This window comes from Drosophila melanogaster, chromosome 2R (assembly GCF_000001215.4).
Source record: "Drosophila melanogaster chromosome 2R".
Classification (NCBI taxonomy): Eukaryota; Metazoa; Arthropoda; class Insecta; order Diptera; family Drosophilidae; genus Drosophila; species Drosophila melanogaster.
In genome coordinates this window covers 15,409,507-15,436,035 of record NT_033778.4, presented here as the reverse complement: position 1 = coordinate 15,436,035, position 26,529 = coordinate 15,409,507, and the positions used below count along the sequence as shown (strand labels likewise).

General features: G+C 43.0%; 3 protein-coding genes across 20 annotated transcripts in view; 2 read left to right on the top strand and 1 right to left on the bottom strand.

Annotated features, from left to right (window-relative positions):
* The window catches only part of Stacl (Stac-like), a 70,789-nt gene that overhangs the window by 35,849 nt on the left and 8,411 nt on the right, over window positions 1-26,529 (bottom strand). For 12 of the 18 annotated variants that reach the window (NM_001274065.2, NM_001274066.1, NM_001274067.1 and 9 more), the window contains exons 2-11: window positions 25,494-26,470; window positions 19,198-20,911; window positions 16,485-16,685; window positions 15,252-15,360; window positions 15,080-15,185; window positions 14,393-14,509; window positions 13,849-14,094; window positions 13,140-13,319; window positions 12,941-13,066; window positions 11,631-11,777 (exon numbers count right to left, since the gene is read on the bottom strand). In NM_001274065.2, coding sequence (NP_001260994.1) covers window positions 11,631-11,777; window positions 12,941-13,066; window positions 13,140-13,319; window positions 13,849-14,094; window positions 14,393-14,509; window positions 15,080-15,185; window positions 15,252-15,360; window positions 16,485-16,685; window positions 19,198-19,876 — 1,911 coding nt within the window. In that variant the 5' untranslated portion in view covers window positions 19,877-20,911; window positions 25,494-26,470. Of the gene's footprint in view, window positions 1-9,408; window positions 11,230-11,630; window positions 11,778-12,940; window positions 13,067-13,139; window positions 13,320-13,848; window positions 14,095-14,392; window positions 14,510-15,079; window positions 15,186-15,251; window positions 15,361-16,484; window positions 16,686-19,197; window positions 20,912-25,493; window positions 26,471-26,529 lie in introns of those variants that run through there. The other 6 variants (NM_001382114.1, NM_001382113.1, NM_001103857.3 and 3 more) reach the window with 4 other exon arrangements.
* On the top strand, window positions 8,013-8,945 carry CG34188 (uncharacterized protein). Its single transcript, NM_001103856.2, has 3 exons — window positions 8,013-8,436; window positions 8,490-8,613; window positions 8,688-8,945. The coding sequence occupies exons 1-3, from the start codon at window positions 8,062-8,064 to the stop codon at window positions 8,801-8,803; spliced, it is 615 nt and encodes a 204-aa protein (NP_001097326.1). The 5' UTR covers window positions 8,013-8,061; the 3' UTR covers window positions 8,804-8,945.
* On the top strand, window positions 11,897-12,851 carry CG30472 (uncharacterized protein). Its single transcript, NM_166095.5, has 3 exons — window positions 11,897-12,352; window positions 12,412-12,535; window positions 12,593-12,851. Exons 1-3 carry the CDS (start codon window positions 11,981-11,983, stop codon window positions 12,733-12,735), a joined length of 639 nt encoding a protein of 212 aa, NP_725463.2. The 5' UTR covers window positions 11,897-11,980; the 3' UTR covers window positions 12,736-12,851.

The following is a 26,529-nucleotide window of genomic DNA, read 5'->3' as shown; positions in this document are numbered from 1 at the left end:
ATTTATGATAATCAAATTGATTTTTAATCATTTTAACAAGGTTCCATTGTGTATCGCAAAATAAATTGTTTACCTCGGCCAACGAAACTACACAATGAATTAGTGTATACCATCGGCTAGTGCGATGTACTTTTTTTCCAGTGTGCTGTTTGTGTTCACAGGCAAATGAGCAGCGAAATGAATGGGAAATGAAACGATAACTATGCCAGACACGTAAACTTTTCCTCTGCTGATCTATAGTACACAAATCGATGACGATTTGAATCCAATTAAAGCCACTGGAAACTATAAGTTTCAGCCACTCGGAGATTTCCGATTCCCCGTGCAATTAAGCAGTTTAGCTATGTGAAAACCCCACTTGCATTGGCCTACATTTGCTGAAAAGCCAAATCTTGCATAAAATAGGTTCATGGCTAAGACCAAGAAATATATAAAGTTAAATTACGGCCGCTGTCGCTGGCACATTTTACGGAAAAGTATAAGAAAGCTAAGGATGGAGAATGAGAAGAGCAACTATTTCCTTTCGGCATAATAAGCGATTTTCCGCTCGTTTTCTATTAAAGGCACATAAGATGGTAGACCCCAGGGCGATTTCTGCGGCTTAAATGCGACACGCCCACAGAAAAAGCAACTCAAGCATACATACGCACACACACACAGATATTCGAGTGTGCTAGTAGCACTCGCACATTTCCGAACGGCCATTGAAAGTGCTATGGCGATATGGTACTATACCAAACCATACCATACCATATATATGTACATATGTACCTGAAACCAAATGTATAAAAGAAAGCGCCACGTTCTGCGCTTTGTGGAAAAACATTCGGCCTTGTACCAGTTGCACTTACTCGTACCTCCGCCTCATTTATTGTATTTCCAGCATATTTTCATGTGCGATAGGAGCTGGGAAATGGGATTTCAAATAAGACTAGTGCCGTGCACTTGGCCACCGTAAAGTTTCCCCCAAACGAGGCTTTAATTGCAGCCGAGAAACGTGCCGCGAAGTTTTTGGCCAGCCAAATGCAACGGATTGGAGCGGTGTGGAGCGGATTACTGCCACTGCGAGCCCAAGCGAATCAAATTGCAGCGAACGATCCGAGTGAGATTCGCAATCAAGTTGTCACGACGTCAGCGAAAGCAGAGATTAAATGACATGCATACTTGCAGCTCAGCCATTTTGGCCGTGCCGTGGCCCATTGATTTATCGCAAATTGATGGTGTCACTCAATTGGCCCCCACGTTTTTCATTTGCAGCCGCGATCAATGCAAATCCGTTTGTCTATGCACATCACGTGGCCATTCACCTGAAATAGACGGAGTGGCTCAGTCCTGAGAAATGCTACGGGTGGTGTACTTCATTACACCCATAACACCAACTGCTCCATAAGGTACTTCAGGCCGAAAGGAAGTGAAATGGGAGTAATAGCAGTGATGGAAGTACTTCGTTAGGGGGAAATGAATTCACTGCACTGGAAGAAAAGTGTTATAAGACCTATGATTCTTATTGAAATGGAAAGGGTAAAGTCAGAGAGAGATAACATTTCTATGAAAAGAGCCCACTAAATTTAAAGTTTAAATCCTTGAGAGCTAGCTTCAACCTTTTCAAGTTGAAGTTGAGCAAAGCTTTTCTTCTTGTGCAGCTATTCATTGATTTCTCGGCACACAAATTTGTGGCAGCTCCTTGGCATATTTCAAACGCTGCAAATGAGTGCGGCACACGCTGCTCCTGATGGGCACAGGGGCAGGGGATGGGGAATGGGAAGTGGGGAATATGCGGGCGGCACAATCAGAGGCACCATCACGGGCACAGGACACATTTTGCAGCTGCACAGCCGCCTCCTAATAATATATGCAAAGCACTAACGACAGCAGTAATAAAAATGCATGAGGCTGTGGGCAGGCAAAAAAATTGCAACTGCGATAAAATGCGTGAGTGTGTGTGTGTGTCGGGTGGGCACATGAATATGGAAATTTTTTGGCATGACTGCCTGGCTGATGCAGGGGAATTACAAAATGCTCAGGCGCTCGAGTTAATTGCCGAGCACATGGCGTATGCGTGATTTCTTCGAATTTGCCTCAAAGTATGCAATGGCCATTGACCACAGAAATGAACTGCCACCCCGTGCAACAAATACTGCTGCTACCAAAGCAATAAAACCAACAACAAAAAATGCCAGACGGTAGGGGAAAAAAGTTCAAATGCACAAAGTTTACAGTTCAGACCACAGAAATGCCAGTTGGAAAAAAATATTGGGAGGGAAAAGTTTAAAATTCAAACAGCAAACTAAAGCTCACATGGCACACAGAGGGAAAACACAGTGATAATTAAACTTTCGACAACGAAGAGCAGACAGTATCACTTCTGCCTTTGCCATTGCCTTTTCCTTTGCCTCTGCCATTGCCATTTGCCATTATTCAACTATTTTACTGACACTCGTAACACTTGTCGTGGGCGGCCAGCCGTGGCCAACATCTACATACATGCTGGCCTGGCCAAAAAGAAAATACAGAGAAATACAAAACACAAAAAAAAAACGTACCAAAAAATAGACCAAGATGAGCACATACTATATAGAGACAACGACAAAGGCGGCCCAGATGGAAGCGGAGTGAGTAGTAAACTTGTAACAACATCCTTATGCGATAACAAGCAGCGGCGGGCAACAATGGCAGGCGAAACTTATTTGCATAAATAAAAATTGAAAAAGCGGAAAATAAAAAGCGAAGAAAGCGCAGGAAAATGGCAGCCAGTGAGGGGGAAGCAAGAGTGAGTGTGAGGCAAAATAAAAGACAAGTGCCAAGCAAATAGTGCAAAACTTTTCCTTTTGAAGGCGAAATGCAGCTAGCAAAGGCAAATACACTCATGTACTTGCACTTGCACCGCAGAAAGAGACGGACAGAGTTCTTATCCGGAGCGGAAAGAGAGATGGATATAGATTATGCGGCTGGTAAACGTTATTATTCTATTTTCCTGACGGCCAAAGTTTTGCTTATTGAATATGCACTGGCCAAATGAAATTATGGAATTTATTTAGACATCTATTTGGCTCTTTGGTCCAACTTTTGCCGCAACTATTTCTGTAACCTTTTTAGCCAGATCAGAGAATATATGTTGATGAAAAAGGGCTTGCGAAACTGTAAGCATAAATTACTCACATATTTTGGTAGGTGCTGGAATTAGGAGTCTAACTTTAGAAGTATTTCAGATAATAAGTTGGGTGTTAAATATTATTTGGTAAATGTGTATGCATTTAAATTACTAAATTTGGAACTTTAGTGAGTTTAAACGAAGATCTGTTTTAAAGAGTTTTCACTTGATTTCGGTTGTGACTCGCAGCTTTTGAAACATTGCAAATCAATATCAAGAAGCGAAATAAAATAAGAATTTATTTAATGGCATTAATTTTTAAGTTAAATAAATACCCACATTTAGACACAAATCATGATCTTGGGTATCAGCTTTAGCCATAATTTATATTTATTTGCGAGCCCGGAAAATATGCGCTGATTCAAATAAATAGAGGAAAGTCGGTGAGTGAGTGAAACCGCAGGCGTAACCAAAGCCCGCTCATTAAATATACAGCAGAGTGAAATGTCAACGTGGAAATTAATTAACTCGTCGCGAAAGCCAGGACTCCCCACTCTCCACTGCCCACTGCCCATCCCCCACTCGCATCTCCACCATTCCAGCGCGGTTGAGGTCACATCGCTGGCAGTTCTAGGCTCATATTTCAATCAAAACTGCGACAGCTGCAAGCCAGCGGCATAAGCTCGAACATAATTTTGGCAACGGTCCATCAACGGTTTTGGCCCGCTCGGTCTGGACCAGATTCGCCTCCTTGCCACATCGCCACCTCGTGGCAGCCGCGGCTCATCAATATTTACAAGCGGCGAGCCCCGAATTTGTCACCCCAACGTTTTCCAACGGGGCCGGAAAGTTAATTGCCAAATGACACAATTAATGCCGGAGCTGTGGCAGTCGGAAAAAGGCCACAAGAACACACCCACACAAACCGGCCAAAATTGACAGTTGGGGGCCAAATGGAGGCGGCTTAACCTCAAGATTAATGTACGGCAATTAAACGTTTAAGTGTTGATTAATGTGACTTTCTGTTTGGCCAGGATCAGCAGAGCCACGAGAGAGGCAGGAGAATGCAGTGGCCAGCTGCTCTGTCAATCTCACCTAAAGGAGAAGAAAACTCAAGCAGCTCGGCCTCGCGTTTTTCCATTTTCTCTGATTGTTTTCCTTGTCGCTTTGTTTGTAATGGTCGTCTTTCGGATGGCCATAAATTCCTTGAGTAGGCACTGCAACAACTCAAACTCAAACGGCAAAGACATTCGCATTTATCATCTTTACGGGTTAACTGCCAAAAATGCTTTGAGGCGCCCTGTGGAAAGTAGAAAGTGGGTGGAAAGTAGAAAGTGGGTGGCAGTACGAGTGGAATTGCTCCATGCCTCACCAAATCCACAAAGTCAAACAATGTTGTATGCTTTACTAGTTTTATCATTGCTGCTCTGGCTCATCGCCCCACCTCCACCTTTGCTATCGTGGTTTTCCCTGTTTCCTAGCCATATTTTTGCTCATCTTCCTTTATCCCATTTCACCCAGGGAATTTCGACTGCGTTTATCTTGTTGAGTAAGGTGAACAGAACACGAAGCATAAACTATGAATGTCAGATAAACAGCCGTTAGCTTCGCAGGACCAGCAAAAGCTGAAGGATTTGAAGGGTTCGCATTAGTGGGTGAGCGAATTTTAAAACCATTAGGTCGTTTTTGCTTTTCAAACGAATCCTTTCCGTCCATAAAGAGTGAACTTTATTGGCTTGGCTAGCATGGCATACTTTTGACGCAATCGTAAATTCCACCGAAATCGCCAAGGGAAGAATAAAAATGTTATTCGATTTGCAACGACAGCGAGCGAAAGCAAGGCCATTTCCTAGTAAAATTAATAATGGCAACACAAACTGTTATCTAGTTCAACTTCCATACTCGCGAGTAAAAATTGAAGCTTTAAAAAAGGAAAAGATTTCGTTAAGACTGCTTTTCAAAATTCTAATCACATTAAATATATAAAAACACCTTAGATTCCTAATGTTTTAGAGACGAAGACATATCTTCTTATTATGTCTCTATTTCACGTGCTTACGAATATTTAATTTACATGTAATGCGAGTGAAACTTAGTTTGTGCTTAGTGCTAAACTCGGCACATGTATTCAGTTGCGGATCAGATTTATCTCTCCAGCAATAAAATATTCAAGACACAAGCATATCAACTTACGATTTGCCTGTCCTTGCACTTTTTCTACCAATTTCACAGATTTCCATCAACTTGGCTCCTGCTGACAGGCGAATACTTCCCTACCAAGGAGCAGCTATCCGAGGGGAATACAATGGCAAGTTCTCGTGGCTGGCAAAACAAATGACTAGAAGAGGCTAGAGCAGCATTTCTGCTGATTTTCAAATGAAATTTTAATGAATGCAAACACACTCACATGCAGATATGCCATATACCAGATACCCATGGCGAGTGCCAGGAATCGAAACTGAAACTGAAAACTGAAACTGTTTTTCGTGCCATTCGTGCGTCAACGAAATGTGAAATCTCCAGAGCGCCAAGCGGCCAAAAATCTGTCTGTCCAAGTGTCCATCAGTTTCAGCCAAACGACCCCGAAGGCACTCCCACTTGGCCTCCAGTAAAAGCAGCAGTGTACATTTACAACTTTTTTAGAATCAGCATTTGGGACATTAGTTGACTTTTTAAAAAAATTCTTATATTTTTTTTTTCTAATTTTGTAAGAGAAAATGTAAAAGTTTTAGCTAAGATATGTATCTAATGCCGTGGAGCATACTTCGCTTGACTTAAGATATTTAACACATGACATTTTACAGGGTACCTCAAAGTCGACTCACTTTGCTTCACCGTTTTTTATTTGCATTGGTGGCTGTGACCCTGCCACTTAATTATTTATCAGCCAACAGCGAGAACCTTCAGTGTAAAACTGCAGAACTGCAAAACATTTTCTCCTCGTGTTCATTCACTAAATTAGTTGAAGCATACATCCGTTAGATACGATTCTGATGATGAATGGGCGGTCGGTTAATTGATACCGAAATTCGCAAATGAATACCCATTGTTCATTGTTCGGTTCGTCCTTTTTGGCCGCTTGACTGCTGAACAGACTGAACAGGAACAGGTAGTGGGCAATTAAAACGGCTGAGGCTAAGGGATTTGCTCCTGATTCAGCGCCATTGTGTGTGAGGCGGTGCTGATGTCTTTAATTAAATTTGCCTTTAGCCGCAAATCCTTTTATGCCGCCGCCATTTTGCTGGGGCTTCCTTTGGCATTTGACTTCGCCTTCGTCTGATGCCTTCCCAGTGTTTTTCTGTGCGGATTCCAAGGATGCAACCGCAGTTGCCCCCGGGCATCCCCAGCTCCTGGCGAACAGCGGCGGCATCTTGTGATTTATTATTAAACATGAATATGAATTCCTGGATGGAATGTGCTAGGCGAAGGCTGCAGGGGATTGAGACGCGAGAACTGAGCAAAAGAAAGAAAACGCTGCCAGGACCTGTTGGCATTTTTATGCCAGCGTTTTTATGATTAATTAAAATTTATGCCCGAGCAAATTATGCTTCCAAATACAAAGACCCATAGACCCATAGAGCCATAGACCCATGGACCTATAGAACCGCATGCGTATAAATATTCCTATTCAACGCGCGGGCATCAATTCCTTGTGGACATCAAGTCGCGTGATTAAGATTAAGAGGATTGTCATAAAGAAGAACACAATTTGGGCAACTTAATTGGTGGCACTCGAGGGGCGAGTGGTGAATGGGGAATGGTGAGTGGCGCGAAAAAAGCAAAACTATGCCGAATGTCCGGAAAAAAAAGTAAGAGCATTTCATATTTATTAAAGCAATAAAATAAAGTAGGAACCAACACGGTCGTCGCCCAGATAACGTGTCAGGACCCAGAGAAATATCACCGTGTCACCCACACACCAGCCTACACCCACACAAGCACTCGTCACACACACACACACACACACACACGCACGCAGAAAGAGACACTCCCACGCACACCACCATTGTAGCTTTGGTTGCGGTTAACGTGCAAATTTGTGTGCTTCCGTCACGATTGGCCTACGGATTTGTCGTAGGTCCCTGGGCAAGGATTCGACTCGAATAAGTTAGTGTGGGCAGGGCCATAAATTTAAAATTAACCCTTTACAAAAGGAGCACAGCTTTTGACCTTCAGTCGACGCGCGGCAACATGCTTAACCATAAATCCTAGGGACCGAAAGCCTCTTCTCGAGTTCTGCGAAATTAATCTGCTTTGCAGGTGGCCCGTTTGTGCATTTTAAATCAGTAAAAATAATTCCCAGTCACAATACGATTAATTAATTGAATGAGTTTCCACTCTCGAGCCAAATGGAATAATTCAAGCATATTGGCTCGGATGGCAACCGATAAGGGATATTCGCAGCAAAATGTCATTGCAGTAGCAGCACGCCATACAATAATAAATAAATGGGAAATACGACTTGGCTTCGGGCATTTTTGAAACAGGGCCGAAATGAAACTGAAATGAGGGAATAAGGAACGAAAGTCGAACGGACTGACTCAAGTGGTTGCTTCGCAGTCAAGACAATTCGAAAAATGCTTTTAAAAGGAAATCAGTAAAGGAATTTCGCTTATGGGCAACTGATTGTGCCATCGAATCGGGCGGAACAAGTTGAACAAGTACCGGAGGGTTTGGCGGAACAGGATGGAAGCGATTTTTTGTTGTCCGCTTTTGCCTTTATTTTGTTTTTCTCTTTCTGGCTGAAACACTTGGAAAATTGAATTGTTTTAGATTTTCCTTCACTTTGGGGCTCTCCCTGCCGCAGCGTATAAATCAAATTGGATTTTCTTGTGCACTTAACTCCGATTGACCGAATCGGAAGTAAACCCAAAACTCAATCACAGGCTATCGATGAAAAGTTCATTAGTAGGCTGGCAACGAATTGTTTAGCGGCATTTATTTCAGTAATCTATTGAAATCGGTTGAGGATGGCGTATATTCGAAATTTTCTGAATTCCCCCAATGACTGGACCCGACTTAATGAAAATATCAATGGAATAAAGCCACTGAATAGCTGCTTTTATTTCTTCAGCTTGAAAACGGGCTGCAATTTGATCGCCGGATTCGAAGCATTGGTAAATGTGCTACAAATGTGCAGCATTTACTTGTCGGAGATGGAGGTCAAGACCACAATCACAACTACGGAGTCACCGGATTCGATGCTTGTCACTAGGGAACCGGACGGAGATATGCTGGGACCCAACATGAGAACGCCTATGTTTGAAACTAACCTCTTCTTCCAAAAAGCACTAATCTCGTTGACTATCTTCAGATCAGTGCTACTTATTGTAGGTGCAGAATGGGTAAGTAGCTTTCATACGAGTTCAAATAATACATAATACTATACTCTTTCCAGAGTCACATATCCTGTCTCGTCCTTTGGATTTGTATTACGGTTATAACCTTGTTAATTAGCACTTGTAATGATATCATGCAAGATGACGAGCTGCTGACTTTTCTCTTTTCTACCATTTCTATTTGTGAGTAAAGAAGTAGTAGTAGTATGTGTATACCCCTTCTTAACCCTTAACTTTCGTTTTAATACAAATTTCAGTTCTTGAAATCTATTTCTGCGCAGTGGTTGCCTCCTTGGTTTTGAAATTGCAGCAAAAACTTCGTCGTAACGTGCAGGAATCGGAAGTGCTGTTCACACGAATGGAGGAAGTTTAATTAAATTCAAGATAATTAAACTATACATTTAAATTTGCAAGCTCCTACTTACAATTATTTAATTTTTACTTGTGTTGTTGCATTCCCAAATTGAAAAAGCATGTACTCATAATAATTTGGAAAAAAATACACAATATACTGCAATACTTTGTCATTTTCATATCTAAAACAATGCTATATAATGCTGACTTAAAAGCGTTTTTAGCTTAGTTATATGGTAAAGCATATGGTAATTTAAACAAATATTTCATTGGTAGTTAAGTTATAACATGCCTGGCCACTACAACCAATTTTTGAGCTACATATGTATGCACAGATTGCTACTTAAACATGCGTTTATTGTGGCTAAGTAATTGCATTTGCATTCAAAATCATGAAACATACACGAGCGGCGCGAAAACTTGCACATTTGCATGGGAAAATCCAGCAAATGTGCACACTGAAAATATAAAATATCGGGGTGTAGGAATCTCAAAAATTGATTGCACTGGCAAATTGGACAGGAAACAAAAGGCTGAAACGCTCGTTATCGCGATAACGAGTATTTCATCGTCGAAAATTGAAACCAAATATTGAGAGTATCGAGTTTAAATTCAAATTCTTACTTTTGCGTATGGCGATTTTTTGGGCGGTTCTCGCGAGGAGGTGGCCGCTGCTGCCGTGGGCGTGCCGCGTTTGTTGGGCCGATTCTTTTTGAGAACGATAACGCGCATGATGTGGCAGATATATATATATTTATTTATGTATATATTTTGTGAGAGAGGGGGTGTACGTGTGTGCGTGTGTCTCTCGGCTACTGGTATTTATTTACGCAAAGTGTTTTTAACAAACAACAAATTCGAGGTGTCGCCGTGGTCGCTAGTCTCTCTTTCAATTTTTCAAGTGATGGCCGTTCACAAACGGATTTCCACTCCTCGCGACATCGAAGTCGGATTAAGATATAGCTTTCGGATTTGGATTCGGATGCGAATTCAGATGCGGATACGGATGCGAAGTGTGTTGTGGGTGGTTGGTAGTTGGTAGTATTTTGTGGTTACAAGTACGTGTACGGGTGCTATTGCGACTGCACCCACATTCGGGTGGTGCGGTGCAGGCACAAAGGTCACGAAATTACAAAATGCAAAGCGAGCCGAGCCTCTAGCTCTAGATAGATTTTTACATAGTTGATGTTGCAATTACTGAGTAAGAATAGGTTAAACTACATCTAGATTAGCAAAGAGTATTGGTTATTTACAGTACATACGAGCTAGCTAGATTGATTGAGTTGTGTTTTATTGGCATTAGTTTGCACTAGCTTCTGATTGGTGAAATTAAGCGCTTGGCCACGAATTTCGACTACTTGGCTAGAAATTTGTTGTAGAAGGCAGGCAAAAGATTTGAAGTAATTCTGGCAGTGCTACATTAATTCGTTTTTTGTTTATTTATATTCTTTTCTATTTGTTTTTTGATTCGAATTCGTTGGGCGCACGGTGCGTATGCGTGATTGGTTAATAAAGCTAAGTTATTTTACATGGACTGTCGACTAGTTGGTTGCATTACTATTTTGATCATCGTTTGGTTACTTACGCGCTGCACTCAATTCAATTTATCTTGTGTGTGGCTATCAAAATAGAGAACAACTCGCCTAGAAAAGCCTGCCCTGAACTGCGCTCTAAAATTATGCATATATATTAGGAGGATATATATATATATATGAATGGTGTCTGTTTTCGGGATATATATATATTAATATATTTCAATTTTATTTGGATTTAAGGTTTGTGTTTCGTTTGCATTGGTTTCTTAGCTAGCCCCTCCAATTGCGCGATTGGCAGCCAATCGCACCTCAGTCGCGACGAAAAACGACGACGACGGCGCGTTTACGGATACGGATACGGCTGCGGAAGTACGGCTACGGCTACGGCTACGGCACTACGGCTACGGCTAATTTGTCGAACGGATCACCCAAGAGCGGAGCTGGCGAGCCGCGTTACGTATACGTCGAAGTGCAAGCACGTGACTGACTCGGAGCGACCGTTGCACGCTGCTTTTATAAACAGCTACATCGGGAGATGGCTCGAATGTCTGGCAACGCTTCGCATGCAATTTTCCGCGCGCGCTCTCTCTCTCTCTCTCTCTCTCACTCTCTGTCTCTCTCTTGCTCTCTCTGAAGTGACTTTTCCGAGCCCTGTTCGGCAACAGCTGATTCACTTGCAGGCCCAGAGGTTGAGGTTACAGTCAAAAGCCTGATGGTTTTTCCCAAACTCCCACGCAGTAATAGTTTGTCACACCAGAAAACACAGAAAATCGCACAGCACACGGTGTAATTTTGACTGAGTAACTCTCTTGTGAGGACCGCAAAAAAAAAACAGGGACCTAGCAAATGCAGGACAAAATCAAGCCAAACAGCCGCACTGACCACGCACAAGCTAATCTACCGCAGGACTAAGCGAAAGGCGAAGGACGAACCTGACCCACAGTTGGCTCCTGCTGGCGGCTTTCAGTGCTCCAAAAAGCGAGGGAGATGGCGAAACGCTTGGGTCACATGCGCAGTCGCCAATCAGCTGTTTGACCTACATACGAGCGCCAGTTCATCTGTACTTTCAAGCGTGCAAACGGGGGGCGTGTCGGGCGTCCCGACCCCGCCTAATGGAACTCATTAGATCTCGGCCATGAAAAGTTCACCCAAAAAGCTGTCAGCAACAGGTCTGTGGAAAGCTAAGTGAAAGCTTTTCCATGGCATAAACTTAACTTCGAAGTGGTTTCTTTTGCTGCTTTTCCAGCTTTATCGTGGTATATTTTCCCGCTAAACTTTATAGCTTTTCACCCCGACTAAATCGAAACTCACCTGAGCCCTTATGGCCGCCAAATGGATCTGCTTGGCTCGCAGGTCGAACTTCTTCATGGACAAATCTTCTTGAAGCTCATTGACCTTGTTGTACAGCTGACCCTCGATTCCACGGGTCTGCGTTCGATTTAGAGCCTCGATGGAGTCCTACGAGAGGAAAAGTAACCAGTCAAATTGATTATTTAAATAAATATTTTTGTAATAGATCTTGTAAAAGTTTACAATTTTTAAGAATAAAATGTATTTGTAATATTATAGATCTACTTGTAAAAGAAGGCTAGTTAAAAGCTTTCATAGGCAATACCCCAAATAACATATATTTAACTATCATTAAAAGCAATTTCCTGAAAATGTCTTCTAATGAGAATTGCCAAGGAAATCGCCGCATTTCGGAAAATCAGCATTGGAACAACATAAGGCTCAATTGTAAGGCCCTCCCAAGATTGAAGAGCTTCTTCTACTTTTTCGATTTGGAAAAAGGATGCAGGATTATAGCGGGCTTTGAGGCTTTGGTGAGCGTAATACAGATATTCAGTATATATCGTTTATCCAATCAATCAGTGCCAAGTTATATGATACCTGATCCCTTTTGGATCACAAAAATCGATAGGGAAGGAATAATCAAAAGAATGTTGCTTTATCATACAAGTAATCGTTTTTGCATGGGACTCGGATTGGTTACTGTTCTCAATTCTCTGCTGTTGCTAATTGGAAGCAAATGGGTGAGAGTCAACAGATGGTATTCGAATATAAAGGCTAATACCCATACTTTTTCGTCAAGGGCCACCAGGTTTGCCTCTTTCTTTGGATTTATATAACGGTATTCACCACTCTCATATCGAATATAAATAATAACTTAAGGAACCCAAATTTTGCACAAACTTTTCTAATAGTTCCATCATTGAGTAAGTGCCAAAACGTGAAGTCATTGCAAAAAAAATAAACAATATAACCTCTAACAGCTCTGGAGGGCTATTTCACATTGATAGTCGCATCTTTAATTTGTAAATTCCAAGACAAGCAAGATGAGTGTAACTCATACACCGAAATGCACACTTCAGATGGCAAAGAGTGCAGTTCTATCGAGAATACCGAACAGATATAAGCGGTTTTTTAATTGTATGACTTTACATAGTTTTTTGTGAAAGTTAAAGGATAACAGAAAAAAAAAACAATTGTGATATTGGCCACCCATTCAAATAAAATCTTTGGAAACATAACAAACCATTTTTTTTAAGTACCGACATGGCTGCGATATCGTACTGTGAGCTTTTATCATTTTGTGTATTATTGTGGATTATTCATCTCACCTGCAGCTGACGTATTTGCAATTCCAATTCGATGGCCTCCCGCTTCAGCGACTCCAACGCGGAGCGTTGTGACAGTGTGGAGTGCCGGTCGAAGACCAACTCGTTCCGCAGGCAGGGCGTCATCTCCTGCGGCGGACAGGTGCCCACAAAAACAATCACTTTAGTCCGCCGGACAGGTGTTATATGCACTACTACTCACGTTGTGGTCGCCCGCCTCCTCGCCGACCTCTGCTTGCGGCGATGCAAAGAGCCGTCTGGGAATCTTCTGGGCCTGCGATGGTTGGGCCAGGAGCCGGACGAAGTTCACTAGATCCTGTTGAGGTGAGACAGCTGCGCACTGGTTGCTCAGACTGTTGTACCGCTTAGCTTGGTCATTGGCCTGCGGAAAAATTATGATTTGGACACATTATTGACACAGATGTTTTGGTTTCCCTTAAACTGCAGTTGCATGGAGACTTAACTTATCTTTATCTTTACTTTCATATTAAATTGTGCAGTTCCAATACCCTTAAATTTTATAGTTATCTAGATCCTTAAGCCCTTCTATATTCTTCTTTGTTTGAATTTTATTCCAGTATTTATTGTTGTATATTTTTTCATCGAGCTACCTACCAATTCATATATGTTTTTTTCCATTTCCTCATACCCTACACCGGTAAAAAAAAGTGTCGCAATCATCAGGCAGGACCTGCCCACGCATTAGGCAAATTACCAGGGCAAATTGCTACACCGCGCAATTATAATAATCGGGTACAAATTACTGTCCAGGAAACAAAAGGTGCTGCAGAAATTAACTCGAATTCGAGGTGCCACTGGGCGGGCAACTACCACTATCACACTATACCATGTTTATGGGGTGCGACAACCACCTGCTGCAGTGATAAATCACTGGTCGGCGGGGCACTCACCTTGCCGGCAATTACTTCTGCGCCCTGCATCAGCGAGTCGGACACAATGGCGACCAGGTCGTTGTGGATCTCCTCCAGCTCCTGCATCTGCTGGGGCAGGGTGTCCGTGTGGTAGGCCTCCAGCATTCCATTTGTGGCATGCAGCTGCTGCACGTACGCATTATGGGCGTCGATGTATTCGGTGAGCGAGTGCTGGCTGGGATTCTGTCGGTGGGCCAGGTGGCACTGCTTGTAGTCCACACGGCACTGTGGATGGGGAGAGAATGGCAATGGCAATGGCAATGGCAACGGCAACCAACAAAAGGGAGGGGGTAAAGGTTCACAAGGGTTGGGTGGTCAATTTATGGGTAATCACAGAAAAGGGTAAATTGGCACACGCACAATGGACAGAGCATTTGACGGGCAATTGGACCGGCCCACACTGCGTATGCGATATTTTCTGCTTGAACAGAGTTTTAAGGCATCTTAAAGGCCTGTTCGGTAAGATTACTTTTGGGACTTCAAAACCTTGAGGACTCAACGCTTTTTTGTTAATTAAACTCACCTTTGACAGCTTCTCTTCAGTCTTTGCGATAATAGTCTCAAAAGACTCCCTGTGTGTAAATATTTTACGGCTTTGAACTTTGCGATGAAAGGATTTATCCAGCATTGGTCGCGACACCTAAAGAAGTGGGTAAATAAATTATGTATGGCATATCTTTCAGTCCCCTGCCAGTTTTACGAATGAAAAAAGGGCAAATCATCGTGAAAAATGAAAATTAAATGTGTAAGCCAAGTAAAACAAAGCAAACGCCGCGGCAAAACAACATTATTCGGCACTCGAAAAACATATGTCATTTCCCAAGGCCCCGCAGCGCCACGCCCCCACTAATTAACCATAATTAGAGTCTGCCTTTTATAATGCAAATTGGGATTTTTTTTTGTGCTGCCTCAAGGCCCCAAAAACACACATATGGCTAGCACATCCGATCGATGTGGTAACTGGTACAAATAAAAATTATCATATATTATTATTAGTATAAATCTGGCTATTGTTTCAAAGGGAAAGTAAATCAATGAATTCCCGCATTAAGTTAATTAAAAATATTTTAGGGCAAGTGCACAACAGTCGTCCGTAAAGTTCTATTTTCAGTGAAGGTAACTGAATATTTAACGCGACACGATAATGCCATTAACCCATTTCGGTTTCGGCAACTTTCTCGACGAAAACCGTAATTTAAGGGACTCTCACCTGGCGGGAAAGGACGCTGGCCACGTCGTTGCAGGCCTGTGAATCGGTTTCGACCTCCTGCAGGAATGTTTCCCATGCCTGAAAGATGGCCAAGTGGCAGGCGGGTCTGCACGCCACTCGGTTGGGTTTTTGGCAACTGAATTTGGCTGGGAAAATCGTTTGGGCCACTTACCTTTCTTTGCGTAATTCGGCATTCTTCTTGCGATAATTGGACACCGCAACTTGGAGGGCAGTTGCGTGTTCCTCGTACAGACGGGATAGTGTTTCGGAGAAATCGGATACTGTAATTGAATTAGGTTGAGTGAGCTTTAAGGTCAAATAAAACTAAGAGGCAGTCACGCTTTATGACGAGCCACAAAGTGCATTAGACACACTGAAAGCACCGGAAACGGATATGCCAACAGGGGAGAGGTGGGCACTTCCGGCTAAAGTCTTTGTGCTTTTCTCCCAAGGCAGTGAACAAAAAATACCTTAGACAATAAAATGTATTTATTTATTTACTTTTGAAACATTTAAATGTTTTAAAAACTTTTTACGAGTGTGATTTTTTCACATTTCCCATACTTTGGTTTGCCTGTAACAAAAGTAGCCAGTTTATGCGCAGTAAAGCACAAAAAGTCAGCCTCTTTAAAAGGATTGACTGTCTGTTGGATAATCCATCACATTTACGATTACTCAGGCATATATGAATATGGATGTTTGGCTTTTAGCCACTTAAGCTGCCAGTTTATGGCCCAATCGTTTTATGGCCTGCCAGATACGCGATTATAGCGTCACGGCAACAGGTTGTCAAATGTGTTGAAACTGAAAAGTTTCTGACACTGTTGTAGGCAACTTTAATTTAATCAATAATTTTTTATTCCAACTTCTCTGATTTCACATGCAGTTCACAGCAAAAATGTTATTAAAAACTTTACAGGCTACACAGAACTACTGGAAACTCTGATGTTCGCCAGTGCCAAAGGTGCCATCCGCTGGGACAACTTTCTCCGACAGCGCCGTAATTCAAAGTCAAAGTTATGTCGAAAAGTTGCAGCTGTGTCAGGGGATGTTGTTCGTTGGGTAAACATACTCATAGTTGGAATAGCGAATTTACGAGGCTTTGCTGGCTGAAGAGCCTCTGCCTGAACTGATTTATGTCTCAATCTGACGAACCGACAAAGACAATCGGCAATCGAAATCAATAAGCCATAAAAGCGACTACGGAAACTTATCAAATAAAATGCTGCCACATAAATTGCTTTTCGTTTTCCCTTTCAGGGCGCAACCAACGCCCGCTGTTTGTCACTTTTTTGTGCCACCTGGCGAGCGTGTCAGGTGTGAAAGTCTGGCACACGTCACGTGTACTCCCATGTGTCGGAATGGGATAGGAGTTGGAAATATATTGGCTTCTGGTTTAACTCACCTGTTTTAATTAACTTAAAGTTGACATTGTTCTGTGATTTGAATGCCTCGTTCAAACTGCTGTGACTGTAATCCTTGAGCACGCCGTTGTAGGACGCCATGCTGCCGCCCTGGGGGCTAAGGGAACCACCTCGTGGTCCCCTCCACCCAAAGATCCTCCTCCTACGACTTCTTCGACCACTTGAAGATTTTACCGAAGAACCTGCCGACGACAATATCGTTATCACTCACTGGACTTACAACAAATGTAATCCATTTTTTACTCAAACCAAAAATTAATCAACTCGTAAAACCAAACAATTAAATAAGGAAAACAAACAGAACGCAGCATAAATTCCAAACAAAACGAACCGAATTGAAAGCAAACAAATGAGAATTTCCAAACGAAATGTGATTTGATTTCGGGTGGTGGGAGTAAAGTATCCGTCAGGCAATGTCAGGAATTATTTTGGCCACGCCATAGTAAATACACAAGTCGGCCCTCCATTCCCCCAAACCCCTGGCCAATCAAACAGATCGCTGCCTTTTGTATTTATGCATAAATAATGAGTGAAGGCAGCTCCCCATTTGCCCCCCACGGCCTTTCACTTTTTCTATCGCTCCTATTTTCGCCTTGCACCAAGACGGAAATTCGAGTATTTCAGTCCAAGACAGCTCCTTAAACCCGAGCCCCATTACCAAAGTCAACAAAAGGACTCAAACAACAGCGGGCAAAATGGTGGTTCACCCCCTTGAATACTAAGCTCTAATAAATGATTTGGTTAGTTATTGGTAATTTAAGAATAAAACTTTAATTTTGTATTTATCAAGCAATGGTTCTCAAAAAGGTTTTACTTAAAGATAGAAGTATACCATCTCGATTTAACACTAATAAAAATTAGCTGTGATGCTTTTTAGTCCTATATCTTTAAGCTTTACTGTATGTAGGTTCCTCTGACTTGCTGGTCTTTAGTTCCTTTTTGCTCTGATGTTTGGCGCCAAAGTAAAAGCCAGGGAAGATGGAAGTCCCCTCATTTAAAATTCAATCAATAAATGAAGCGTAATTTCATTGCCGCGCCGAGAGTCGAGATTTCGTTAGAACACATTCGCAGCTAAAAAGACTCGGGGGTCCGTTTGTTTGGTATGTCTGGAGATTGTTTCACCCGGACTCCGCACTCCACCACTCGACCCCTTCTAACCAAGTCCAAACCCACTGTCCAAAGTGTCTGTCGTGTTTGTTTGGACACGCTCACACGAGGCTCAATTACTGTCCGACTGGTTGGCCCAATGAAATATGTAGGAGCTGCAGCGGATCGCCCACGAAAGTGTGCTTTAGAAATTATTAAAGGACCCGGCTGCATGAAATGCTCGGCTGTCGCATCCTTTTGGCCCCGTCCAATTTGAAGTAACATTGCCGGAATAAACAGGGCGTGTCCGAGATTTCCAGCGATCACGTAGCTCTTGATTTACTTTGCCGCTGGTCATCAAATTTGCCGCGCTGTGAACTTTGAAATGAATTCCAGTGGGTGGGCCTGGTGCTGTTGTTGTTACCGGTGGTTTAGCAGGATCTCGGGCTGTTCGAGCTCACGTGCCAGCTGCAAGGATGTCGTTATCGCTGTTGTTGATTACACTTCACGCGCTGCTAAGCTGACATTCATTTCGAAACGCCAGTCTCAACTGGATGTGCTGCTCCTTTTGCTTTTGCTTTTGCTCCTGCCCCTACTCCCACATCAGTTCTTACTAGTTTTCCAAACGAATTATGTGCGTGCCTGCATTTGGAGAATGCGCTCCAGGCACGCAACTCAGTTGTAGCTCCAGTTGCACTCGCAGTTGCATCCACGGGCACAGGTAATCCAATTATGCATGCGAGGAGCAGCTGTGGACCCCACTCAAGCGATAAGGTGGCACGATGGATATGCAGATGGGAAATGGGAAATGGGCGGGCGAAAAGTCAAGCATCCTAAGCACTTTAAGTTCGCCTTTCCCCTTTGTGTGTGTTTAGTACCAAAAGTTAACCAAGCTTAACTAAGCGAGGACGGCACAAGGATGGGTTTGCGAGCATTGGCAGGGCCAAAGGTTGAGTATCCTTGGAAAAACTGCGAACTAGAAATCTGAGAGTCCATTATGAGGATTGTGGTCTTAGTGTGCAGGAATTGAACGAGTTCGTAATGCGGCTAATTGAAAGGTTCAAGGGCAGAAAAGGACTGAACAATAAACAAAATCACTTCCGCTCACTAGTAGTCAAAGAATAAATTAATAACCAGCTCTATTATACCATATGGCATCAATTTTAAACCGAAATCAAAAATTTTAATAAATAACGATGTATTTAAATTAAATCGGACGCTAGAAAATTAACCTTATCAGTCACTCTAAACATTATAATGACTCTAATCCAAGGATACTATATTTAGATGCAGTGTTCAAAGGCATTCTCAAACTATAACATAACTCCAAACTGCGAATGAAAAGTTGCTTTAAACTAAAAAGGAGTTCCAGATTTTTCACATTCACTAGTCTTGATGGAGTTCCATTTGCTTGGAAAGTTCAGATATGATTTTATGAAGAGATTTCCAACTCAAATTGAATACCATCAAACTACTTGAAAGTGAATTCCGAAACATCCCCATATGCTGCATGTTATGGCGATCAACTCGAGGTTGTTTCTACGAGACGCGCGGCAAACAACTGTAAACGATTCGATTAGCAGGTGCAAGAGATGACTTGGAAGGCACCTGTCACCTTTGGAAGGCGTTCCGCCAGAACTGGCACCGCCCCCGCCGCCACCCGCCGAGTTGGATCCCCTGGCCGCCGCACCACTGGCTTGTCCGCCCACTGCTCCGTCGCACTGATCCGCACTCCGTGACCTTGCGCCGGCCATCCTTTCCCGATCCTCGCGCGGCGATCGCGCAAATAGGCCGCCACCGCTTGCGCCGCTCTTGCCCGCCGGACTCCTCGTCCTTGGTGAATCGTATACACCCGCATAGTTCTCCAGAGGCGGCGAGTAACCCCTCCCACTGCCATCCGCTGGCGCCGTGTTAGGGGTCTTCGGATGAAGCTTGATGACCGGCTCGCGGGCCTCGAAGAATGCATCGAAGTTGTTCTGGCGCAGATTCTCGCTACTGAATACGGGATTCTCGACGTGCACATGCACATCCTCGCGCAGTCTGTTGCTCTCTCTCGTGTCCGAGGAGCTGGAGCGGCCCAATCGTCCCAGCGGAAGGTGGAGCTTGGGCCGCAGACGCGACTTTCCGGTGGGCGATTTGCTGCCGGATGCGCTGGCCGACGATCTTTCCGGCGGCAGATCCATGGGCGACATTGGTCGACCCCATCCCGGTCCGAAGTGGGCGTGCGTCGGATCCGGCGTGGGTGGTTCCAGAAAGATGCTGGGGCTGCGTGAGCGGAGATCCCCATAGTGTTCTAGTGCTCCTCCTGCTGCCGAATCCTGATCGATAGCTGCGCTGCTGCGCTGGAATGGTGCTCGTCCTGGTCCAGTGGCACTGTTCCCCTGCATCTGGCTGGCATCATTATAATCATTATACATGGACGCAGTAGGCGGCCGCTGGGGGTTCCTCCGTAGGCTGCTCCTCTTCGTGGAGCCCTGATGCGAAAGATTGGAGTTATTAGAGTGAGTTAACGAGGCGCGCGATGTGCGGCGTGTGGGCGTGGGCGGCAGACTTTGAGATTGACACTGAAAAGTCGGTGGCGGTACTACCTCCTCGAAGTCAAAGAAGTTAGAGGGAACAGGTGATCCCGGGTAGGTGAACGGCGGTGAGGCTGGCGGAGATCCTGGGTAGAAAGAGGCTAGTGCTGCCGGAGCGGTTGCTGGCTGGATGGCAATGGGCGGAGTGATGGCCTCGAAGTGGACGGCGGCGTTAGTTGGGACTTTGTTGGTGTGGTGGCCGGCGAGGTTACTGGTGTTGGTGGCTCTGGCTGGATACTCGATGGGCACGAGCGGCTCGGGCAGGCAGTCGAGTGAGGGTCGTGGTTTCACACGTGGCGCAAAGAAACCATAGGTCATCAAGATGAGCTCATCGGCGGGATATATTACGTACATTCCTCACTGTCCCCATGTGGCATGGTGGCACAGCGCTAAGTGGATCTCAGCTGTTGGCTTTGTTGGGATTGTCTCTTCGTTTCTGAGGGATTCTTGGGGATAACTCTAATCAGGGTTAGGTGGGTTCGGTCTAGTTGGGTCTTATTCAAGTTCCTGTCTTTTTAGGGTTCTCAGTTAGCAGTGCTGTCAGCTGTCTGTCTTTTTTGGGTTGTCTAACTAAAGTGCTTTAAGTTACCAAAACAATATAGAGAGTATCTAGGTTCGTTTACAACTAGGGCTTAACGTACTTTCTGCTAGTCGGGTATATCACAAAGTGAGTTCAAGTTTAGTTCAATTCTCGGGGACGTGCTGTCATTTGGATCGCTGCATGTTGTCGATACTTAAAGACGATGCTAAAACGAGAAGAATGAACAAAACAAGTCAATGATTAATTAGTCGTAATTACTGAATGCGCTGCATTTTAGAACACGAAACAAAAAAGTTTGACCACAAAAACCAAACAGAGCTCAGCTTGTGCCTCATTAAAAATATTCCTTTCTGCTGTTCGCTCATTCATGCGAGTCTTTTTGCTCATTAAATTGTTCCGTTTCCCTGGAAGAACAGAAGTTACCACTCGAGGGCCAGAATTCGGGTCAAACTTTTGGCACTCCTTCTCTCTAAGTTGGTAAACAAAGTTTGACCGGGGGCAAATTTCTGGCCAGGTTTGCACGGCCAAGGACAAGGCCCAAAGATTTTGGGGGCCAGGTGGCAAATTGTCAGGGTGTCAATTGTACAATAGGCACCTATTTTTTGACTAATGTGGGATATGACTAATATTGCCCTTATTAACAAACTTTCTTTGTTTTATTAAAAGTTCATTAAATGTAAAACTACATAAGTTATACTGTAGCTTTTTCCTTTAAGTCATTAATTAGAAGCAAAGGAACTTGAAAGCTATAATCCATTTCCGTGTAATAACACTACTTTAGTTTATCTTGAAGTAAAACAATCGCTCACTGTTCCACAGGGTGGTGCTCAAACACAAATTAACAGGAATTGGCAATGACAGCCCGAGCTGAAAGTTGGTGAAACCACCAACCCACCACCCACTAAGTTTGTGCGTGTCTAAGCCACTTGTGGGTGCGAGTGGGTGTGTTTGTGGGTGGTGGGCGAATTACTGGCTCGCCACATGCAAGGCTTATTATTATGCCATTTTATTGGTCAATCGATGGACCCATATCAATTAAATTTGCATTAAATATTCATGATAACCGATGGTTACACGCCGCTTTAATTATCGGATCAGAATTAACTGGATGAGTGATTATAGCGTGCCATTGTCTTGTCCTCCCAGGCAAAGTTTATGGGTCTTCCAATTGCAGAATACGTAAAGGGATTTCTGGCCATGATATTAGCAATATTGGAAACTATAAAAGTGTTATAAGATACTTAAATCAGACATTCGAAAATTTAAAGATAAGTAGTTTTCACAAAAATTAAAATTAAAATTTATATGCGAAAGCCATCTTTATTGTTAATCAAGTCTCATGTATACTTATATTGCTTAATGGATTTTTGTTGCTATGTTGAGTAAACATTTAAAGCACATTTTGCATTGCTATTGGGCTTAAGTATCTTTTGCGATAGCAATTTCATTTTAATTTTAATTCCCATCTTAGGCTTTTCGTCTGACTAAAGCTCGTGTTTTAAAACGTACCATTTGCATAATTGATATATAATGGATACTGACCCAATGATATTCACCCACGAAATCTGAGAGGGCGGGTCCTTGGCCGGCATTAAAATCGCATTAAGCGCACAACGGCACGGGAAATCGGGGGAGATTAAATTCATATATCGCGTACGGCGGCCTTGCGTGTGCGTATGTGAAAATGAGGAAAACCCGAAAAGAAAACTTACAACAAGAATGCGATGCGATGGACGGTGAGAAGGGGGTGGCACACGGAAGGGGGGTGGGTATTCACGAACAAGTATGAGGAAAAGCTAAAGCCAAGACAGAAATTGCATTTCATAAATGGGGGGCTACACAGCTTGTGGCAAGGCGAGCCGAAAAGAAATCACGCAATTTAATTCAATGTGAATTATTTATTAGCTGCCAGATAGGGGCGGTCGCATGAATAATTCCCCATATTTAATGCCATGACGGTGGGGCTTCGAAGGTTGCAAAGGCGGAGGAGGATGTGTTGGTGGATGTGGGTGGCACAAAAAGGAGGAGCAGTCACTGCCGATGACACTATCCGTGCGGGGTACGCAAATATTTCCTTTTCATCCCCAACTTTCACCCCCAACCCTGCACACACACACACACACATAATTGAATTGTTTTGCTGCACTTTACCAGCTCGTTAAATATGTCAACATTGATCAATCAAACCGGTTGAGAGGGGGAGTAAGTGAAAGTGGGCGGACAAAGAGAAAGTTGTCCCATCTCCAGCTGAAAGTTGTAAAAGCCGAGGGATCCGGGAATTTCCTCGTTTCCCCCTCCGGCAACGACTGGCATTTTAAAAGCCTTTCCAACGACGAACAGAAAAAGCCAACCGAAAGTAATTTTGCAAAAATGCACAAACAGCAGCCCATGAAAGGGCAAATGGCAACTGCTTCTATTGAAATTAATTAACTACAGAAAACAATGAAGCCCGAAGAGCAATGTCAGTTCGCTTATCAGAACGAGGAAGCCAGCGGCAAATAAATTGTTATAAATAATCAAGCAGACAAACCCCTGGTTTTGGCTAGCTGCACATTGGCAAGAAGTCCCAAGATGCCGAGATGCTAATATGCTGAGAATGCCCAGGAAAAGCCGGCCAACTAGAGGAAGCAAACTTGACTCAAGTGCATTGCCAAGGCGGTACACGAAAACAGAAACAGAAACGGCTAGGAAAAAAAAGGAAAACATCGAGGAGGAGCAATGTGAAGGCGCCCATGCGATGCACTTGCTCTTCTCGGCCAGCGACATACATAATTACATGGCAGTGAGCCCAGAAGACGGGGCACATGTGTATTTATATTTCGAAGCGTATAAACATATAAACAAATGTATTATTGTTGCTCTGCACGCCGAGGTATTCGCCGTCTGCTATGAGAATACAAATTAACCAAATTCCTTGCAACTTGCTATGAAAATACGAGAACATGCTAAGATCAAGGCAACTTGCTTGGGTGCCTTTGACCCTGCTTTTGAATTCCACCTCAAGCCGTGGGGCTTGCAAAACGCTCTTCGCTTTCATTTTATTTTTCTAATTAAATCTAAACGCATATAAATAAATATTTGGCTCGCTAAGAATATATTCTCTGAAAAGGTTACTGGGATTGCTACAAAAATAAGACGCTCAAGTACGCTCGAAAAATTCACATCATTATACTTCTTATTCTGGAGGGTATACTAGACTTGATGAAAACTATGGAACAAGTGGGAAACGCCATATATTTCTGAGTAAGATACGAGAATTTAAAGTAATGAAATAAGGTTTCGCACTTCCGAATAATCGTCTATATCTTCAACTGAATAAGGGATATATGATAGTCTGGACTTTCTGGTTCTCTCACGTACATTAATAAACAGTGCGCATATCTAAAATTCTTAGCGACAACATCAAATCTGTGCTCTTCTCTTTATTTCCTAAATATTAAATATAATTGCTCTAACAGTGTTTTGTGTTTCCTTTTTAACTCCTTTTAAAAAGAAGATAAAAACATCGAAACTCAGAAAGTCCGTATGCGTAGTTAGCCTAGCTATGAGAATGCACATAACATAAATTCCTAAAGACGTTCAACGAAAAACGGAAAACAAGAAATCTAAAGCAAAGGTCAAGGAAAATCTACTGAATAATTTGGATGCTAAAGAAAAATTTCGCATGCTTATTTGATTTTCAAAATGAATACAACAAAGTGCATATGCATGCATATTTATATGAATTCAGCAAATTCCAATAGTTATTCAGTTTTCTTTAAGATGATAACTATACAACATGCAGATACAAATTTTGTATTAGCCATTAGTCCAATTAGCAAGATGCCTTTGACTTCACTGCCAATCAAAAGGAAGGTCATTCATGTAATGGCTCAATCAATCTCATTTCTCCCAGGAATTTTGCACTCCAGCTGAGAAAACATAACGAACAATAAAGTTTTGTGCTGATTTGTGTGGGCCATAATTCGCTATAATTCCCGTACACATCCAAATGGGCATAGCCATCAAAGGCAGGCGCAAAAAATATACAAAGATACAATGATACAGGTAGCATAGATATGTGATACTTATGCAAAAGGAAATTAGATGAAGATGGGGGTGTGCTGCGATAGCAAGGCAAACAAAGCTGTCGAAAAGAGTAAACTCAATTTATGAGAAAAGCGTTGGAAGAGGCTGGCAAAACACGGAGCAGCTTCAACGAAAATTGCGTATTCGCAACGTGGGCCCCATGCAGAGTTACCCGAGCAGCAAAACCAGGCGCTGAGGGTTGGGCCTCCGATGGGTATGGGCTCCAGTCCCCACACGAATTGAAATTCAGTCTGACATGCACAGTCTGACAGAAGAGCAGACCGTCATTTTCGGGACATGAACAAGTTTCGGGGATGGAATCTACATTAGGGTAATTAAATTCTGCTTCTGTTCATATCGCAGGTATGATACATACATATTGCTATGTTATCGTATTAAAAACTCGCATTTTATTCTTATTAATGTGGCTCGGATACCAATCAGGATAAACCAATTATTGTTAATCTATAAAAAAAAATACAAATATCCATTTCAATATTCAATCTTTAAAGCCTTAAAATCACGAACACAAAAGAGAAATTCAATACCCGTAGTGTTTTGCTAAAACCAAACTAGCTGTACAACAAATCCCAATAGAAATAATTCAAAAGTACTAAAACCAAAACAAAACCTCAATTTAAATGCAAGAATTCGCAGAAACAAAGAGCTCATAATGAATTGGTATTTCATGTACACCATTGACAGGGAATCCAACTCACCGTTTTTCAGAATTTGCAGCTAAGTTGTATTCGTATCGGTTCGTTGGGTTGACATTTCTATATTCCCTTTAAATTTGAATGTAACACAAATATTTGTTTGTTTACACAACACACGCACTGTTGTTTGTTCGATTCACTGGGTTTACATATGTGTGGCACATGAATGTGGTGCGTTTGGTTGACTTTCGGTTTTGGTTTGGTTTTGGGTTAAGTTTGGTTTCGTTTCGGTACGGTACTAGACTTAGTGTCTCGTTTCGAGTCGTTTCAGTTACACTTCCATTTTATTTTTGCAATTTTTATTCATATGTCGCTGGCACACAACAACACACACAACATAAATAATAATAACAACAACAGGAACTACGACCGATCGACGACGAATTTAGACTGAGACTCGAGCAGCTGTAAGCATTTAAATATTTTGACAATTCTTGTTTGTGTTCCGCCTCTCTTTCTTTTTGCTGTGCTTTCTCGCGATTCCCATGGCTGCTCTACTAATGTTGCTGCTGCTGTTGATGCGGCTACTAGTTGTGCGGTTGCTGCTGCTGCAGATGTTGCTCCTGTTGCTGTTGCTGTTGGATTTGCTTCTTTCAATGATGCTGCTGCTGCTACTGCTGGCTGTACGCATATTGCCGCCGTTGATAATAATATCATAGCGCTGCCATGGCGCTGCTGTTTGTCTAGCGCTTCAATTGGGAAACACTCGAGCGTTTTTGTTTGCCGTGGGTCAACGGGGCGTATGCGCGATATGCTTTCATTGGCCTTAGCCAGACCAGTTTATACCGCATCCGTGACGTGGCTCATCCAGCCAATGACGTCATGGCCGCTGTCACAGCTGTCACGCGCAGAAAGTGTTCAAAGACTATTTATAGACGAAACGGCCTCCCGCACCGAACGCCGCCAACCGCCCATTCGTCCATCAGCTGCTGCTGCTAATTTTTGCAAGTGTTTTTCTTAGCGCTTTTCTTGGATAGCAGCTGAAAATAGACAGAAACAGCGGAGAGTGTGAGGAAGAAATTGTCGTTTTTGTGTGTGA

Excerpts from the sequence above, each read along its gene's own strand:
- CG30472 (NM_166095.5), top strand. The coding sequence starts at position 11,981 with ATGTCTTCTAATGAGAATTGCCAAGGAAATCGCCGCATTTCGGAAAAT. Across the intron at positions 12,353-12,411 it reads TGCTAATTGGAAGCAAATGG|GGCCACCAGGTTTGCCTCTT; the intron begins GTGAGAGTCAAC and ends TTTTTCGTCAAG. Across the intron at positions 12,536-12,592 it reads TCTAATAGTTCCATCATTGA|CTCTGGAGGGCTATTTCACA; the intron begins GTAAGTGCCAAA and ends AACCTCTAACAG.
- CG34188 (NM_001103856.2), top strand. The coding sequence starts at position 8,062 with ATGGCGTATATTCGAAATTTTCTGAATTCCCCCAATGACTGGACCCGA. Across the intron at positions 8,437-8,489 it reads TTATTGTAGGTGCAGAATGG|AGTCACATATCCTGTCTCGT; the intron begins GTAAGTAGCTTT and ends TACTCTTTCCAG. Across the intron at positions 8,614-8,687 it reads CTTTTCTACCATTTCTATTT|TTCTTGAAATCTATTTCTGC; the intron begins GTGAGTAAAGAA and ends TACAAATTTCAG.